Source organism: Callospermophilus lateralis, chromosome 17 (genome assembly GCF_048772815.1).
Source record: "Callospermophilus lateralis isolate mCalLat2 chromosome 17, mCalLat2.hap1, whole genome shotgun sequence".
NCBI classification, from domain to species: Eukaryota; Metazoa; Chordata; class Mammalia; order Rodentia; family Sciuridae; genus Callospermophilus; species Callospermophilus lateralis.
In genome coordinates, this window is record NC_135321.1 from 22,730,542 (window position 1) to 22,751,128 (window position 20,587).

At 34.8% G+C, this 20,587-nt stretch overlaps 1 protein-coding gene across 2 annotated transcripts in view; it reads right to left on the reverse strand.

Moving 5' to 3' along the window:
- Positions 1–20,587, reverse strand: part of Smad4 (SMAD family member 4) — a 49,966-nt gene that overhangs the window by 27,033 nt on the left and 2,346 nt on the right. For both annotated transcript variants that reach the window (XR_013089075.2, XM_076837298.2), the window contains exons 2-5: positions 10,166–10,544; positions 7,939–8,113; positions 7,333–7,362; positions 2,541–2,753 (exon numbers count right to left, since the gene is read on the reverse strand). Coding sequence is in view for 1 of the 2 variants with exons in the window: in XM_076837298.2 (XP_076693413.1) it covers positions 2,541–2,753; positions 7,333–7,362; positions 7,939–8,113; positions 10,166–10,414 (667 nt within the window). In the remaining variant the exon portion in view is untranslated. The remainder of the gene's footprint in view (positions 1–2,540; positions 2,754–7,332; positions 7,363–7,938; positions 8,114–10,165; positions 10,545–20,587) is intronic.

Sequence of the window (20,587 nt, forward strand, 5' to 3'; positions counted from 1 at the left end):
TCTGTATTGAATATTTACATTACATAGTTCCAAGTGCATCAGATAAACAACATAATGAATATAATGAAATTGGCTCATATAAAATAGCCTCAAATTCCTCTATTTTAGCCAGTTTCTTTTCTGCAATTCTCAATATACTTTTTGTGATGTTAGGAAACACTGACTACAGTAGTTACTATTTAATAACAAAAATTTACTCCCAAAATACAAAATTAGATGCATTTCACTCCTAACACTTTTTCTGGTCTTCAAATAAGGAGCAAAACAGCTGAAATGAAGTCACTTTAGTAAGCATTAACAAAGGTACCAAAATTTAATCTCCAGGTTATATAAACAGAGATAGACAGCTGTGCTCTAACACTAATCTATGCTCAAGCAGCTGTCATGTATCTCCTTTTATTCTCCATTTGTTTGTCAACCATACTCACAAATTGGTAACTAAAAAGTAGACAGTTATCTGTGATTAAAGGTCCAAGTTTTAAAATGAATCCATATAGCCTACTTAAAAACACTATCCAACCAGGTGCAGTGACGCATGCCTATAATCCCAGTGGTTCAGGAGGCTGAGGCAGGAAGATCACAAGTTCAAAGCCAGCCTCAGCAAAAGTGACGTACTACACAAAGCAACTCAGTGAAACCCTGTCTCTAAATAAAATACAACATAGGGCTGAGGACGTAGCTCAGTAATCAAGTGCCCCTGAGTTCAATCCCCAGTATCCTAGTACCACCCCCCCCCCAAAAAAAATATCCACAGTGAGATTTTCACATCTTGTGTAGCAAAACAAAAGATATTGCTTTGATATCACGAAATAGATCAAAGAGAAATGTTGGTATACTTTACTTGAAAACTCACATAGATACCAATCTCCCATTTATTCCAAAGATCAAATTTCAATGTTGACTCTGACCTGATATTAAAGTAAACAGAATAATAGTCCCTTTGATAGCAACTAACAAAGTTACCAGTCTCAATCTATCAAATATCTACTGCTCATGTAGGCTTAAACACAATCCCCTTAGTATCCAGGTACAATTAACACCATACAGATACCGACAATGTTCTGTAATTCATTTTAAAAAAATATTTTTAAAAAAGCTGTTTCACTTTCTAAACAGCAAACCGTTCAACCTTTGGTGATATGAAACTAAATAGCAACACTAAAAGAACAAGGTCATATTATCTTAGGCCTCCAAAAAGTCTGAGCCTTGGCTGGGGATGTAACACAACAGTAGAGCACTTGCTAATTCTCAAGGTCCTGGGTTCAATCTCCAGCACCTCAAAAGATAAAAGAAAAAGGAAAATCTGAACCTAACACCCCTCTGCCTCCTACAATATGGCAGAGAAGGTAACAACGCTATCATGGGAAAACTCCATTTGAAAAAGACTTATTTTTTAAAAAGAGAAGTAGTAATTATAAGATATTAGGGGAAAAGGTATAGAATTTAGCTTTACATTGAAATTGACTAAAATAGGGGCTGGGGCTGGGGCTGGGGCTGGGGCTGGGGCTGGGGCTGGGGCAGAGCAGTAATGCACTTGCCTGGCAAGTGTGAGGCGCTGGGTTCAATCCTAAGCACTGCATATAAATAAGTAAAAATAAAGGTCTATCAACAACAACAAAAAATTTTTAAAAATTGACTAAAATAATGTCTATCCGGTGGCATATATGTTATAAAAAAGTTTGTCAAGATCCCTTTTTCAGGCTGGGGCTGTATCTCAGTGGCAGAGCACTTGCCAACATGTTGAGGCACTGGGTTAATCCTTAGCATCACCCACGCCCCCGCCATAAAAAAAAAAAAATTAATAAATAAAGTCATGCTGTCCACCTATAACTACAAAAAAAAATTTTTTTTAATCCTTTTTCTCTAAGTTTGTACAATGGAAAATTGAGAGGACTATTTTAAAGCAATATTCTCCCAGATAAAGCAAACTGAAAACACTGGACTAACGAAAGATTGCAATTCCTTAATAAGACCTTCATAAATACCTTGGTTCAAAACTACTTGTTAACTACTACTTGTTAACTACTTAAATATTTCTCTAAAATCCATCAGGAGAACTGGGGGCAGTGGTGCACACCTATAATCCCAGAAATATAAAATAAATAATATATAATAAATAAAATATCTGGAAAACTTAAGATACTTCTTACTCTTGCATATATTAGTAAATAAAAGACAAATTTGATCATTAATATAAATGTGTGTCATAATCAAATCCATCAGTCAACTTCCAAATGATTATATATATATGTCAATATAAAAACCTTTAAATAAATTATAAACACCATTTTTTCCAGGACCAACCAAAATACTTGTCCAATATTTGTTTATCTAAGGGCAGGAGAGTATGTCTGGCTCTGTGGTGTATAATGCTTGCCTAGCCCGTACCAGGCCATGGGTTTGATCCCTAAGTCCACCTATGAGAGATACCACAGTACTTTTAACTTTTACTTACTTGGGGTTTTCCTCTAAGTGACAACGTATAAATATTCATTGGTTAGGAAGTCAACTTGCTGACTACATCAGATTATATAACTTACTTGTGGAAGCCACAGGAATGTTGGGAAAGTTGGTGGTGCTGGTAGCATTTGACTCAGATGGGGCTAAAAGAGCTGGGGTACTGTATGTCTCCGTCGAAGCACGATTACTTGGTGGATGCTGGATGGTTTGAATTGAATGTCCTTCTGTGGATAATGATGGCTGTCCCTCAAAGTCATGAACATATTCATCCTTCACCAACATACTTGGTGGAGCTATGCAGAAAATTAAATATTTTTTAATTTTGCAAGTTTCTATTCCCAGGGGGAGAAACATATTTGCAAATAATATGACAACCCTAAAATCAACTATTCTATAAATATTCTATCTTTCAATCTTTGAAAAAAATCTATCCCATATAAATACCAATTAGCTATATGACTATTACTTTTTCATATTTTAAAAGCATACTACTGTATCAGCAAAAACCATTTAGAGGTATTAGGATATTAGGATCAGTTATCTTTTATCAATCTGTCTCTGACATTTGAAGCTAGACTATATTCCAACAGCCTCCACAGCAATGGTCCTAAAGAGGCAATCCTCAGTTTCTTAGTAAATCCAGAAGTAATAATCATCTAAACAGATAACATGAAGAAGGTAAAAACCAAATGCCTGGCAAAATACTTATTCAACTGAAAAGACCAATTACTTAGCTCTTTTTTAATTTCATACTGTAAAGATATGAGTGGGACCTGATAGCTTATTCAATTTCAGGATCTAGTATTACTGTTAAGTAACATATTTCTTAAAATTGAAATATATAAATATCCCCAGTAAGTTTAGAAACAAACAAAAATCCTTTAAAATTTCCTTCTAGAAACCCAATCCATAAAAGGAAATTTGATAAACGTGTGGTATGAAAAAACTCACTTATCAATATCTTTCACTTGTGTGGTTACAATTTAATAAGTAAACTAGACTCTAGTTGAAAAAGCATAATCCTTTTCCATTAACAAACTTGCATTTAAAAAAATGCATTAACGGGCTGGGATTGTGGCTCAGGGGTAGAGCATTTGCCTCACATGCATGAGGCACTGGACTGGGTTTGATTCTCAGCACCACATAAAAATAAATAAATAAAATAAAGGTATTGTGTCTATTTTAAAAAAATGCATTAACAAACTAAGGAATGCTTTGTTGCATTAAAAAAAGAAGAAAAATTGAATTGTATTCATAATGTCAATTTTCTACCTAGAAACTCCCCATTTGGCTTTGGGCTACTGTTTTGGGGTTTGCTTTCTCTCTAGCAAAACCATCCCTTACTCTCTCTGAACTACTCCAGAATGTTACAATCCAGTGAACTCTGGTCTCTTCTTAGAGCAATCAGTTATAATCCACAAAGACATTGCCCTTTCCACTAAGAACCAGCATATCACTTATCTTTCCCCATCTTTCAATCTTTGGAAAAAATCTATTACACATAAATTTTCAGTTAATTATGTGACTATTTTTCTTTTTACTTTAGACTATTTCAAAGCAGTAAGAATAATCCATTGTTCAAATTTCTATGTACAACCTCTTAAAAAGCATTTTAATGTATCAAAAGGAAGATGTTGGTATTTTTAAGACCCATTAATTCCACTCCAAAGTTTCTCTTTAGAAAAGTCTATGGAAATAAAAAGATAATCAAAATGATACTTAACACATCATCATGTATCAGCAAAAAATTGGACGTAACCACTCATAATTAATGTTGGCAAAAGTATAAAAATAAGACAAAGAAAAAATGTGGCATAAAATGGCTACTGTCCACATTTAGTCAGCCTTTTATTATACCCTTCGACAAAGTTCTGTAATTTTCTTCATACAGATCCTAACATCTCTATTTAAATTCTTGGACACTTCAGCATTTTTCTTGTTATCATGATTGAGATCTTTTTTCTGATCCTGCATATAAGGACAACATTACTGATTGGAGGCTATAACCAGTCAACTTGCTACTCACTGCTCATTTTTCAGTTGACCCTGAAATGGCTTAATGGGCAATCATAACATCCCCTTAGATAGTTAGGTCTTAAAAATTCTTCTTGCCTTACTATGGTGGCTCAACTCTCCTAAGTGTAAGTTTGGAACTTCTACAGATCTATGGATTTTTTAATCAAATAACCTAAAATATATATATCGTAGGTAAAACGATAGTATCAACAAGGATAGATGTATCTGTGATATATTTTTGCCAAGAGAAAAAAAAGAAAGTTTCAAATCATTATTGAATGCTGTGGTCATATACATATTTTTAAAAAATCATACACTATAAGTAAAAAATCAAGGTCCAGAACAGTGAGTACAGTATGCTTTTTGTGTAATAAAGGAGGGAAATAATACATGTATTTTTTGCATAAAGAAATCCTAGAAGGAAACACCAGAAACTAATAAAAGTGATTACCTGAGGTAGGGGGGAATGGGGGCAGGGGTGGGAGCACTTCTTTTCACTGTATACCTTTTTATAGTATTTTGATTTATGGACCATGTATTGCCTATTCAAAAAAATAAAATTAAAAAAACATATAGTATATATTTTTTAAAGTCCAGAAAAACAGACACCAAACTGTTAAGTACTTCTCTTATGGGCTAGCAGTCAATAAGTTCATTAATTGAAAAAAATATTTATTGAGCACCTATGTTCCAGGTACTATTCTAGCACTAAGGATATAGCCATAAACAAAACAAATATCCCTTACTTTATAGAGCTAACAATCTTTTGTAATACTTTTCTGTTTTTTAAATATCTAATAGCAAGCACCTATTACTCCACCTCCTCCTTTCTAATACTGGGCCACATCCTTGACCTCTCCAGGCACCAGTCTCTTCTTCTAGTAAAGTGTTAGATAATCCCATCTATAATGTGGGAACACTGAGAGAATGATAACACAATATTCACAAATTATTTTGCTCAGTACCTGATAAACGAGTACTCAGTATTTGCTATTATTACTCAATCATATTTTTAGAATATTTGTACATATAAAGTGACTACAAAATGTTCTATGAGGGGTAAAGAATGTACTCTCTGTAGATGACAGAGAGGCTGAAGCCAGTGGACTTGCCCTAGGTCTTCGATCTTTATCTTTAGCAGGCAGGTCACAATAATGTCTCATGTTACTGTCAACTCTGTTACTATTTCTTTTTTCAACCAGACTATGAACTGGAGAAAACATGGTTTATTTATCTTAGTGTTCCTGGAACCTAACAAGTACCAGGCAATACATGCTCATTAAATATTTATAAAATGAATACACAGGTCAATATAGTCATGGAAAACTTCATGAAAGAGATGAGACAGGCTAGAAACAAGTATCACATAACTCCCAACTCACAAGTGAAAGAACTGTTCCATTTTCTCAACTTTTAGTTACCTGGCCATGTATTATTTCTTTATCCAAAACTAGAATGAACTGTGAGAAATATCTTTTTCCGAGAAATACCATTTTCTGAGGAAATAAGCCACAAGACAGCCTTTACATACCACTAGAGGGCTCCACAAGGCTGAATAAGCCTTAGAGTCACTAAAAAAAAAAGGCATCAATCCACACAACCCCACCAATAGCAAGCAACTCAGAACAACATTAATATTAGGACAGAGAAAGCTTCAAAATTTGAACCCCCTCACAACCACACCCACTGAGATATTCTAAAGTTTTCACTGAAGTCTTCTAATGCCTCACATGCACTGAGCTAAATGTTTTAGTTCTCCAAATGATGGGAGAATGGTGAAGATCTGATAGACGTTCACTTTCAAAGAAGAGAATTGACATAACATCTATGTGGCAAAAAGGCAAGGCATTAAGCAATCTTAAAGCAACCATTGCCAGACCAAGCCACAAAGCTCCCTTTACCAACCCATACTTCTCAGAAATCTGTATAACAGTTAACAATGGCACACCACAGGACACTACAGTCTTCCTCTATTATTAATGACATGGAAGAAAAGTAAAGAATTAAAAACAAGTAGGCTTACATGCTCTTCCCAAACTTTAATGTCACATGATGTTTCTGAACTATCACTAAATTTTACAACAAAAGAGGTTCCAAGTGACTAAAATGCCTCCATAATAGCATACCTTCTAAGATGAAGGTGGCTCTTATAAGATTTTATTTCATTAACAAGTTCTAAGTAACAGAGCTAAAGATATATCCATATGTATCAACACTTAAAATCAAAAACACACTCCAACTGGATTTTTTTTTCTCACCTTGAGGGAATTTTTCTTTCTTAATACAGGATTAGATCATCTGTGATTAGCATATACTTTCAAATAACCTTGTTTTAGTTACAAGTGAAATATAAAACAAGATATTTCAAGATACATAACATATTTGAAATATAACAAGATTGAAAAAAACTCTAACATGTAGTTTTAAATCATTCTCCACATTTGATCACTCATGAAAGTTATGTTGAAATGCAGAAAAACTAAGATACTGGTATTTTTAAAGGATATGTTTCACATAACTTCCAATTATTGCATATTATAAGTATACTTACACCCATTTAAACTGGCTCTACAAATTTTCTTACAAAATAGAGTCAGTTTTATCAAATTCAAAAAATATTAAATTGATGTATTAATGTTTTTGGTGCCACTTCAAATTCAAAGAGCCAATAGCCAATTTAAATCCAGTTTTAAACACTGATACATACAGAAAAAAAAATCTACATTTCCAAAGCAGTTCCTTTTTTTCTTGTTAATATTACTGGCACCTATACAAACTACTTCACATGCAATCCAAAAAAAAAGAGCAGACAGGCAAAAAGAAAACAAAGAAAGTTACAAGAAACAGATTACCTACCATTACTCTGCAGTGTTAATCCTGAGAGATCTTTATTTTTTAAAGGGAAAAAAAATGAAACATTAATCATTATCATGAAGATATGTTCCATTATACAATGTAAATTTAAGTCAGAGATTACAAACCTTCATAAACATTTCAATTCAGGAAATTTCATAAGTGACATCTAATAATATATAAACTAACTATTTGAATTTATAATGTTTTCTTATTTTTCAAAACCAATGTGCTAAATGGGCAAAATATAAACTATACTTAGTTTTCACATTCAAAATACAAGTTTTGTTTCTAAGTTCAAAATTAAATACTTATATTTCATTAAAAATATTTGATTCTTGGGGCTGGGGTTGTGGCTCAGCGGTAGAGCGCTCGCCTAGGACATCCAAGAGCCTGGGTTCGATCCTCAACACCACATAAAAATAAATAAAGGTTTTATGTCCAACTACAACTAAAAAAAAATAAATAAATATTTTTAAAAATATATTTGATTCTTTAACCTTAAAGTTCTTAGTAACTCGTAAGTACTTAATTTAACTTAGAAGAACTAAAACCCTATTGGGGTCTTTTCCCTTTATGCACTTAAGGATAGAAGTAAAGTCTACTTACCAATTCCAGGTGATACAACTCGTTCATAGTGATATGGATTCACACAAACACTATCACATTTTAAGTCAAATGCATACTGACAATATTTAACATGCTTTAATTCATTTTTGTGAAGATCAGGCCACCTCCACAGACGGGCATAGATTACATGAGGAAATCCTTTCCGACCAGCCACCTGGGGAAAATAAACAATCATTTATTAAGCATTGGTTATATATTAAGAATCAGCTGTGTGCCCCAGGTTATATAAGGAACTTTACATTGGATGTGTAACCGATGTGATTCTGTAATCTATATTTGGGGTAAAAATGGGAGTTCATAACCCACTTGAATCTAATGTATGAAATATGATATGTCAAGAGCTTTGTAATGTTTTGAACAACCAATAAAAAAAAAAGAAAAAAAAGAAAGGAACTTTACAGATGTTTTCATTTAATTTTCAAAATCCAACAAAGTCAGCATTATAACACTGTAAAATATACATTTGGTTTTGTTCCATTTCCTGGCATACAATTCCTAAAGTCTTAGAATCTTTAAAGTGATGGGTTTCATATGCTAATGAGTTGGCTGAAGACTGGAAGACTTAGGTAGCTGCAGGATGGGGGCTGTTTACTGGAAAGACTAAGGCAGCATAAGAGGGTTGGAATTCAGCCCCATTCCCCAACCTCTGAGAGGAGAAAAGAGCTATAAATAGAATTGATCACCAATAGACCAATGATTTTCATCAATCATACCTTAGTAATGGAGTCTCCATTTAAAAAAAAAAAAAGAACAGGGTTGGAAAAGCTGAACATGTGGAGGTTCCTGAAAGGTGGTGGGCCTGGAGAGGGCTTAGAAGCTTACCTCACCTTATGCATCTCATCCTTCACAACAAACCAGTAAATGTGTTTTCCCGAGTTGTGTGAGCCACTCAAAGCAAATTAATCAAACCCCAGGAAGGGGCTATAGGAACCTGATTTATAGCTGGTTGGTAAGAAGCACAAGTAAAACAACGTGAGGTTTGTGATAGCATCTAAAGCCGAGAGAGGAGGGTGGCAAGTCTTGGTAACTGAATCCTCAACCTGTGGGTCTGCCACTATCTCCAGATAAGAAAATGTAAGAATTAAACTGAATTAAAGGAAACCCAGCTGATGTCCCCTGAAGAATTGTTTGTTTGCTTACTGGTGTGAAGAACCCTTTACACAATTTTGGGTCACAGAAGTGATTAAGTATTGTGAGCAGAGAACAAGAAAATCTGAGTTTGAGCAGTATTTTCCCCTATATTCAGAATATCATAACCCTCATTTCATAAAAGAGAAAACCACAGCTCAAAATAACTCCGTCATGGTCACACATCAGTTAGAATTTAATCCTACATATAATTTTAAGACTTATATTCAGATTTTTAAAATGCAAAAAAGTATGCTGGGTGCAATGGCACATGCCTGCAATCCAAACAATTTGGGAAGCTGAGACAGGAGAATCACAAGTTTCAGGCCAGCCTTGGCAGCTTAGCAAGACCCTGTCCCAAAATAAAAAAATGAAAAGGGCTAGAGATGTAGCTCACTGGTACAGCACCTCTGGGTTCAATACCCAGTACCCCAATAATAAAATGAAATACAATAGTACAAAAGTTGTTATTGAAACTATGACCAAAATCTACAAATAAAATTTTTAAATCTAACAGTATAAGATTTCTGTAAGTATCTTAAAGTATATATTATATAGTTCCATATGAAAACTGTCCAGTGAAATAATGTGGTACCACTAAAACATGATACGAGATCTCTAAATGGTAAAAAGATAATGTATAATTCAGATTTTAAATATGTATAAAATACCAAAAATGGTTATAAGAATGAATATCAGAGTGCTGACGGCAGTTCTCTCAGAGTATGGGACTTCTTCTGCCTTCTATTTGTATATTCCAAATTTTCTTCATTGAACAATTTTTTTTGTTTGTTTTGTGGTGCTGAGGATTAAACCCAGGGACTTGTGCGTGTGAGACAAGCATTCTACCAACTGAGCTATATCCCCAGCCCTTCACTGAACTATTTTTGAGTAAGATTAATTAAAAACTTTTTAAATATACCCTTCATACATTCCCATAATGCATGCATACTGGTATAGAATGTGAAGTATCTAAAGAAATGGACCTCACATTAAATATCCTACAGTAACTCTAAGAGGAAACAAGAAAGTTTTTAATCCACCACCACAGAAGACATAGAAAAACTCTAAGACTAACCTGAAGTCTTCCATCCAATGTTCTCTGTATTGTAACACATTTACTAGGATGAGCTCCATTTGTAGTTATAGCTGTTATTAAAGAATCCAACTCATCTTTCTTCTCCTTCAGCTTCTTTACCAAACTTTCAATTGCTCTTTTTGCAAATGTTTCACTTTCTCCACCTTGTCTATGGCACATCAAACTATGTACAATGCTCAGGCAGGCATCATTACTTGTTGGTGTATTTGTAATAGACATATTGTCCATTTGTTCAAGTTTTTTCTTTTAAATCAAATCTCTCTCCAATATCTGGAGCAATTTTGATCTTTTGGAGGCAGTGAAAAACAATGGCTAACGTTGCAAGGAAAATTGTTAGACATCTGGTGTTCAGGATAACCTGAAAAAATAAATAAAGAGATATGAGAACACATCTCAAAGGTAGATTCATTTATCTGGGAAAAGACAAAACTGCTATAGTTAAGTCAAAGACAATGCACATAATTAAAAACTGATGCTAAGAGTTTTAAATAGCTTAATTAAAATGTTGCTGCTTTTTTTTTTCAGTTATTGATAGATCTTTATTTTATTTATTTATATGTGGTGCTGAGAATTGAACCCAGTGCCTCACCATGCTAGGCAAGCGCTCTACCAACTACAGTCCCAGCCCCAACGTTGCTGCTTTTGACATTCCAAAATATTAAAGTTAGGCCTTCTCCCTAGTATAAAGTCATGCTTAATCAAGTCTTATCACACATACTAGTCAGTTGTAAAATCTTTTTTTGGGGGGGGAGGGAGTACTGAGAATCAAACTCAGGTCTTCAGAACCTGCTATATACATGCTCTTCCACTGAACTACACCCAACCCCCTAAAGTAAAATTGTGACTTATTTATGTCTCCTTTCTATTCTCTCTGTCACTGTTAGTTTTAAGTCTTCTTAGAATTTTTATTATCACTTGGTATTTAATACTTGCTTCCCTCTAATCTTACTTCTTTTAATAAATGCCTGCCTCCTCAACTCATAAGAAGCAACTTTTCATGTATTTGAATACTTATCACTTAACCATATTCAACAAATAAATTTTGAAGGCACTCTTGCCAGTTAATCAAAGATTACTTGCATGGGGGGTTTTGGAGTCAGAGATCTGGATTAGAATCCCAGTTTTCACACTGAGAGCAGTCAGACAAATGAAGCAACTTAAACTCTCTTAACTGGAGTATACAAAGCTCCAAGGAGAAAAAAAAAAATCTATGTAAAGTGTACGGCACATAGTGCTCAGCAGAAAGTACCTATTGCTTATTTAATAAGCAATAATTTAATTGTCTTAAAAGATTATCCTAAAACACATTATGTTTTCTTCTTATTAAAACTTGTCAAAGAAAATGTAGGATGGGAATGAGAGAAGTAAACCACTGATCCAGACAACTCAAAGGCATATTGGAGCCAGGCAAATCATATAAATGAACAAAATGTGCCAGGTGTAAAGAAAAAGTATTGACCCAGCAGCTTGGGAGGCTCAGACAGGAGAATTGCGAGTTCAAAGCCAGCCTCAGCAACTTCGAGACACTAAGCAACACAGTGAGACCCTATCTCTAAATAAATTACAAAAAATAGGGCTGGGGATATGGCTAAGTGGTCAAGTGCCTCTGAGTTCAATCCCTGGTACCAAAAAAAAAAAAGAAAAAGTATTGAGGATTACAAGGGTATGCCAATTGTGACACATTAGTATTTAAGACTGTTAGCCCACAGCTGCTAGATCTTCAACTGAAAGAGAAACCAAAAAAAAAAAAAAAAAAAAAATGCCCATAGGTATATGAAATCTCACTTTCAGGCAATAGTAATTTATCACAGGGAAAAGGAGGGGGAGGAAGCATAAGGAAACTACCATGAATGCCAAACAAAATACAATTTCAACTCAAATCTGACCCAACAGAATGACCAGTTTCAAATGTGAAAGACAAAACTCACTAGAATTTTATTTCTAGATCGCAGTCTAGTGAACAGGGACTGTACTTGTCTTCACCACTAAATGCCCAATTCCTAGGACAAGTAAGTGCTCTATGTTGTCAAATGATTCCATTTCTGTATGTGTTTTCAAATGCTTGCTCATGCTTTTGGGCACTGACCGGTTACTGGTGAATGAACCCAGGGCCTCCCACATGCTAGCTAGGCCTCCCACATGCTAGCTAGGCAAACCATCTACTACTGATCTATCTATCCTTTTTATTTTGAAACAAGATCTTTATTAGTTGCCCAGGCTGGCTTCAAAATCATGATTCCCCTGCCTCAGCCTTCCAAGTAGCTGGAAAGTATGTACCACCACACCACACTCAGTCAGCTATTTCTTTTGCCTAAAATATCTAGTCCCATTTTATCCACTCAATAAAATCCTAGCCATCCTTCAAAGTGCAGCTTGTTTAAATTTCTCCAAGTTTTTCCTTACATGTTGTCTCCTTTCCTCTCAATCCCCCAAAATTACTTGCTTCCCCAGTATGTTCATTATGTATGTGTTCCTTGCTGTGTAATTTAATCTTCAACTTTAAATACACCCTATTACAGTTTAACATGCATTTTTTATTATATCCTACAAATCTAGAAGCTCAAGAAAACATTCTCTCATCTTAGAAATTCCTAGCCATAGGTATAGTTCCTGCCTGACATATACAAGGCTAGTGTTTGTAAATTGACTACATCATTTTTATTCTGTGGTATTTTCTGAAAATAATTTTTGAATATTGAAAATATTATTTTTTGTATTCATATTATATCCCAAAACATTTGTACCGATTTATAACACAATTAAAGTATTTCAGTATAAACACTTCACCATCAAATGTCACCATCTCGGGGCTGGGGATGTGGCTCAAGCGGTAGCATGCTCGCCTGGCATGCGTGCGGCCCGGGTTCGATTCTCAGCACCACGTACAAACAAAGATGTTGTGTCCGCCGATAACTAAAAAATAAATATCAAAAAAAATTCTGTCTCTCTCTCTCTCTCTCTCTCTCTCTCTCTCTCTCTCCTCTCTCACTCTTTAAAAAAAAAAAAGTCACCATCTCTAAAATTTATTCTATTTGGGGGCTTAATGATACTGCAAAGGTGTGCTTTAATTACAAGTTTCTTTCAAGACAAATGAAAATGACATTGTTTTCTTAAATACAGATGTCTCCACATGTGACTTCATTATAGTTCTGGTGCTTGAAACATATTTTAAAACTTCTTTTTTTTTTTAAGAGAGAGAGAATTTTAATATTTATTTTTTAGTTTTTGGCGGACACAACATCTTTATTTGTGGTGCTGAGGATCGAACCCGGGCCGCATGCATGCCAGGCGAGCGCGCAACCGCTTGAGCCACATCCCCAGCCCTAAAACTTCTTTATATAGAAAAATAATACCAGCAGGGTTGTGAGGATGTATCCCTCCATTATAGCTCTGAATTATGGTAGACATAAACACAATACTGTTATAAACAAAATTGTATGTTCCAATTAAAGCTCTAGCACCATGAATAGATGTGTTATCTCTCAATTGTCATTATATCATCTATAAAATGGGAACAAAATCTGCCCTGCCCACTTTACAAGACTTAATATTGTAATCAAATACAACATAAAAGCAATCTTGAAACCATAAATTGACCAACCCAACAAACACTGTATCTATCATGTGCAAAACACCACAAAGATAGGCAAACAAAACCAGAGAGTGATACTTAACTGTATCAGACCATATCCCATTTTTGTAACAAAATATTTATACTGCCTCAGTAGCTCTCTTATGGTAGCCCATAATCCCAGCAGCTCAGGAGGCTGAGGCAGGAGGATGACAAGTTCAAAGTCAGCCTCAGCAAAAGTAAAGTGCTAAGCAACTCAGTGAGACCCTGTCATTAAATAAAATACAAAACAGGGCTACAGATGTGGCTCAGTGGTCTAGTGCCCCTGAGTTCAATCCCTGGTACCTTTCCCCCACCCCCCTCCAAAAAAAATGTAAAAATTCTTACACCTATTTTTAAAAATCTAGCAATGTCCTGATTGTAAGTTCAAGGATGAAAAGATCAATATACAATAAAAATGTATATTCCAATATGCAGGCATATCAACTAACTTACAATGTATACTAAAGAAATTAGAGACTGGTGATGTAACTCTGGGGTAGGGTACATGATTAGCATGCCCAAAGCCCTGGATTCAATCCCCAGCACCAAAAAAGAAAAAAGAAAGCAGGAAGTTTAAATGCTTACATTTAAATACAGAATCATAAATATGACAGCCACAAATTCAGACCTTGTAAGATATATAGTGAGTTTTGTCTTTCACATTTCAAACTGGTCATTCTGTTGGGTCAGATTTGAGTTGAAATTGTATATATATATATATATATATATATATATATATATATATATATATATATAAATATAATGATGTGTTGGTGACACAGACTGTCCCAAACAGTGAACTTCTGATAAAGTTCCAAAGAAAAGAATTTTAATTAAGAAACTGATTTAAAGGGCTGGGGATATAGCTCTGTTGGTAGAGTGCTTGCCTTGCATGCACAAGGCCCTGGGTTCAATCCCCAGCACCATGAAAAATAAAAAAAGGAAATGAATTAAGAAAATTTAATTCCTAGAAAATTGGGTATATATTAAGACAGAATTGAGTTCTAGACTAATTCCTCCTACACAAATTTCTGGGACATTTTAAAGGCTTGTGGGATGCAAGACAATTCTTCACTGTCTCCCCCAGACCCCAGCCAAGAAGCTCCTCTCACAAATGACCACAATGCCCCTTCAGGACAAATTACAACTCCATTAAAAATTACTGATCCTGACTGTGCATGATGGCTCACACCTGTAATCCCAGTAACTCAGAAGATTACAGGTTCAAGGACAGCCTCAGCAACTCAGCAAGATCCTGTCTCAAATTTTTAAAAAAATAAATTTAAAAAAAAAAAATTTAAAGGAAATGTGGATGTAGCTCTATAGTTAAGTGCCCCTGAGTTCAATCCCAAGTACTAAAAAAGAAAAAAAAAAAAAAGGATTATTGATGCTGATCAGCATGGATGTAAGCATACAGTCCCAGGGACTCAAGCAGCTGAGGATGGACAATCATTCCTGGAGCCCAGAAGTTAAGACCAGTATGAACAATACAATAAGATTCCTTTTTTTTTTTTTTTTTGGAAAGGCAGGCTACTGATATTGGGGATGGGGGTATCAATGGTAGAATGTGTCCTTTGAATAACAAAGAACTTGTGTTCCATCTTCACACCCAAAGGAAAGAAAACCTTATCTAGAATATCTAAACATATTATCACAAAAAAAAAAAAAAAAAGCTAAAAGAGATGTATAATTCAAGTGATTTGCAACTATAAATGAGAAAGCATAAAAGGGTTATAGGTAAACTAAGTCTTGTCATAATATCAGGATAGAGCAGGCTTTGTTAGTTACAACCAACCTCCAATTCATCAATAGCAAAAGAGAAAAAAAAATCATCAATATCTTAAAATAAAGATTTTATTTTCTGCTTATGCCATTTGTTCATCACAGATCACCTGGTGGTACTGTTCACTGTCAACTCTTTTAGGGATTACACTGATAGAGGCTCCAACTCTACATATGTCCTTAAATGGGAGGGAAGGAATAAGACAGCTCATACACAATCTTTTAAAGACTATTAGTTATGTTCAAATTTGACTGGTTAGTCAAATGGCCATGCCAGTAATTCTCAACTAGGGGCAACTCAGTCACACAAGGGACATCTGACAGTACCTGTAGACACTCTGAGAGTCACAACTGGAAGGGAGAGGTGAGAGGCAAGAGTACTACTAGGCACCTAGTGGGGAATGACCAAGAGAGCAGGCACCCCCGGCTCCCCACCGGGCAGCCCAAAGTCAATAGTGCCAAGATAAGAAACTTGGGGTCATGACTAATTTCCAAGTGGAAGGGTTGGCGAGGGAGACAAAGAAGTGCAATTCTAACACGTGCCAGAAGAAAGCCATCAGAATATTGGTCAAAGAGTACTAATGACTACCATATGTGAATAAGAATTTGCCACGCTAAAGGAAAATCACAGAGAAAAAAGCATAGAGGAAAAAGAGTCAAATATTTTGTCAAGAGTAGGTTCATGTTAGGAAAGAGGATGAATAACAGCATCAGATTTATAGAAGAAAGGAAACAAGTGACTACATGGAAAATAGCTTTGGAAAAAGAATCAGAAAAACAAGAGACAATGATGAAAAAAGTAATAAAAGCCTAGATCAAGGGCATAAGCAGTGGAAACAAAGTGATACACTTATAAGTAGAACAGACTGGATTCTTTAACAAATTGACTATGAGGTGAAAATGGGAGATTTTCAAAAGACAAACCATTTCCTAGATAGGCTAAATAAATGATAATGAAAAAATAAATTTTTAAAGAAGGTATATAACAAAATCAGTTTTAGATATGCTGACTTTGAAGAGCTTAGTAGAGAAGTTAGGCCTAATTGAAAGCCACTGACAAAGATGAGACAGAAAATAAAAGACAAAATCATGATAAGGATTAATAAAGTCAAGACAGCAAAAGAGAGAAGTTTGTTCTTTTATCTTCCTATCATTTGTTCTTCCTCTCACTGCGGTATTAATTGTAAACTGTCAATTGTTGACCACAGGTATAAAAACTAATTCATGGACTATGAAGCTGGATAATCAAACTCATTAAGAGACTCAATAAAATTAAAAAGGCAGAGTACAGGCCTGAGAGGCTCTCATGAAAATTCCTAAGTTTTAGTTAATTTATGATGACATCTCTCAAATGTTAGTCTCCTCTTGAATTTACTGTATTATTTGTCAAACTTTATTTTCTAGAAATCATAAGGATTTTAATCAGTAATTAAGAAACCATGTAATATAGGAAAATTTGAGAAAAGTGCTTAAAAGAGTTTTTAAGGAGGGGGAAAAAGGCTGCCTGGTGAAATAGCACTAGGATAAAATTTTAAGCCTAGGTTTACAAGCAGTGAAAAAAAAGCTGTTCAAAAAAAAAGCACAAGTTACAGCGTAGATTCTAGACAATTGAGATTCACCAAATGGAGGGCAGGCAAGAACCTCCAAGAGCACAAAAAATTAATACAAGCAAGGCAATCAAAAGAATGTTTCTGTGGTAACTTTTTTGTTTTTGTTTTTGTTTTTTTTGGTGGTGCTGGGGGTTGAATCCAGGGCCTTGTGCATGTGAGGCAAGCACTCTACCAGCTGAGCTATATGCCCAGCCCTGTGGTAACTTTTAAGATAAACTACAAGGGACAAATTGAGAGGTATGCTTTTCCTTACCCAAGAGTCTTAGATCTAAATGTCATTATACAAGCTTTACTTTAAGTAACCTTATTTAAAAATTATCACTTTCTGATTAATAAATTAGAAGTTGCTAAAAGTTCTAAAGCTAGCATCTGTTTTTGTCTGCCAGCATAATTTCCTCTTTTGTAACAAAAGTCTAATTTTCCAAGAGTCTCCCCATCTGGCCGGGTGGGACAATTCCCAATCTGACTCTCCAGAGCCAATCCTTGATGGTACAGTTGTCCTAGAGATGGAAAAGAACCCCAAGTCAGATGACACAGCTCAAGAACTTCTGATGGAACTACAGAAGGGGATGGAAGAAGACCTCTTTATACAGAACTTGAAACTGGGAGTAGTTCGCCTGGGAACTACCTGAGATTTAAAACTACAGAGAGGAAAGCAAAGCCATCAGACAAGTCTTGATATTATTTCAGACTCTGGATCTAGCAATCTGAAATTAGCTCTATTTCCAGGCCAAGCAAATGTCCCCTTTTTACTTAAGTTTGACTAACACATATTTCCTAATACACAATAACTAAACAAAAAAATTGAATCACTAACATTCCTAATCAGTAATTTAGTTGACAACATAGAAGTATTATCTTTTTTTTTTTTTTTTAAGAAGTTACTTTAAAACAGCACCTGTCAAACTCTGGTCTAGGTTCCCTTTGTTTACATTCATAATTATTAAGGATCCAAATTAGTTATTTTTTATGTAAATTACACTGCTATTTATCATATTACAAATTAAAACAAAATTTTAGGTATTGATTTTATAGTCCACTTAAAAATAATAAACCCATTATGTTAATACAAATAAATTTTATGAAAAATTATTTCCAAAACAAATAAAAAACTAGTAATAAGAGTGACACTGTTTTACATCTTTCAAATTTCTTGTGTCTAGCATAAGAGAAGACAACTGGATTCTCCTGTATGCTTCAGCATTCAATCTGCTGTGAAGGCATTTTGGTTAAAGTATATAAAGAAAATGTGCCTCATGCAGATATGTAATTGGAAACAACAGTAGTATATTAATAGTTTTACAAGGCACTTATCTGGTCTACAAACTTCACTTCTACAAATTATCAAAAAGACAGTGAAACATATTACAATATCATGAATATATACAACTAATTTAAATGATCACAAAGAAATCGTGTCATTTTTCTTTACAATTGGTCAGTCACATCATTTCAACATCGATATACAAAAAATTATTCCATCAACTAATTTTAGCAGGGGATATCTATGGCACAGTTGCATTTAGTGTGGTTATGTTCAATGATTCATTGCTTAGTTTAGCTCATTAAGCACTACTGTAACCCTTTCAGTCAAAAGACTCAATTGTTACACCTCCCAGACACCTTTTGTTATAAAATGCTTTAAAATTCACTAGCAAATATCACTGCTAAATATCCTTAATTCAATTTAAAATTTTAAAATACATTTTTACTTGAAAAAGACCTGAATTGGCCAGGCAGGGTGGCATACACCTGTAATGTCAGCAGCTTGGGAGGCCAAGGCAGGAGGACCCCAAATTCAAAATCAGTCTCAGCAACTCAGCAAGGCCCTAACAACTTAGCAGGAGCTTTCTCAAAAATAACCAAGTTCAACCAAATCAAAATTTCTAAGAGATGAACCCAGATATCGGTGTTCTGTAAAGCTCTCCAAAAAAATCTCAAAGTGCAGCCAAGATTGAAAGCCAATGCCCTAAACCTTGGGGTTTAAAAAAAGCGGGGGGAGGCTGGGGATATAGCTCCGTGGTAGAGCACTTGCATAGCATCATGAGGACATGGGTTCAATCTCTAACATTGGGTTATAACCAACTTTAAATTGATTAAAATATAATAGACCATCTTAACCAGTTACCTGTCTAACCTATTATTTGCTGCGCCAAGTTACCAAGCTGCACCAAGACTTTAATTATAAGACTCTGACCACCTACCATCTTATAAAAGCCTACCCTAATTTTAACTTTTGTGTTTAAAATAAAATTTCCTAGATGCCAATTACGCCATGTAATAATATCAAGGTGACATAACCTAAAATATCTTGTTCCTGAGAAATTGGAATTCAGTTATCACCAAATTACACATCTTTAAAATAAGAAAAAAAATGCAAAAATTCTAAATGTAATTATCATGTTTTCGTTATCATGATACACACAATATCATACTCAAAGTAGCTCAAATAAACTATCTATACATATCAATTGTTGGGCAAAAAGCCTAAAAATTGGTAATTTAACAAAATTGTACAAAATGCTGCACTATCCTGGCCTAGCTCCTTTACCTTTTATTAGCATAGAAAACAAATCAATAAAACCATTTTTGTCCAACTAGTTTATACATGATTAAGGGTCACTTCAGTCACCATTCCTCATCATTTTAAGCAAAACAAAACTCTACCTAACAACACAATCTTCTAAGGAAAAAAGAAACCCAAATATGTACAACAAGTACTAAAATGGCCACTATAACATGCTTAAAGAGCCATTTGTATTGGCACAGGCCTATAATCCCCACAACTCAGGAGGCTGAAGCAGGAGGACCACAACTTCAAGGCCAGCCTCAGCAATTTAGCAAACCCTTTCTCAAAATAAAAAGAGACGGTAATGAAGCTCAGTGGTAAAGTACCCCTGGGTTCAATCTCCAATACAAAAAAAAAAGTCTAAAATCACTAAATTAATAATGGGGGGGGGCATGAACAAAATAGAAGTGAAAAATAGATAAAGTTTAAACAACAGAAAAATAGCATTTGTTCTCATCAAATTAGGCAAAATATTTTGGCAAAACTAAATATGCCTTTTAAATATAATGAACCCTGAAAATTCTGTAGAGTTAACAGCCCAACTACAGGCCCCAGAAATTCAGTTCAATTAGAATAATGTCTAACAATGTCACTAATACTGGCTCAATGGGGGGATGGGAGGATGGGAGGATGGGGGGATGGGGGGATGGGGGGATGGGGGGATGGGGGGTTTTCAAATGGAAAAGCTGGAGTGTGACTGAGGTGCATAAATTAGTTTAATGTCTACTACTTACTTTTTTGGGAGGGGAGGGGGAGAGTGCAGGGGGAGTCTGAAGGGAAATGCAGAAAAAGAAATTACACAGAGAAACACCTCAACTAAAATGTAG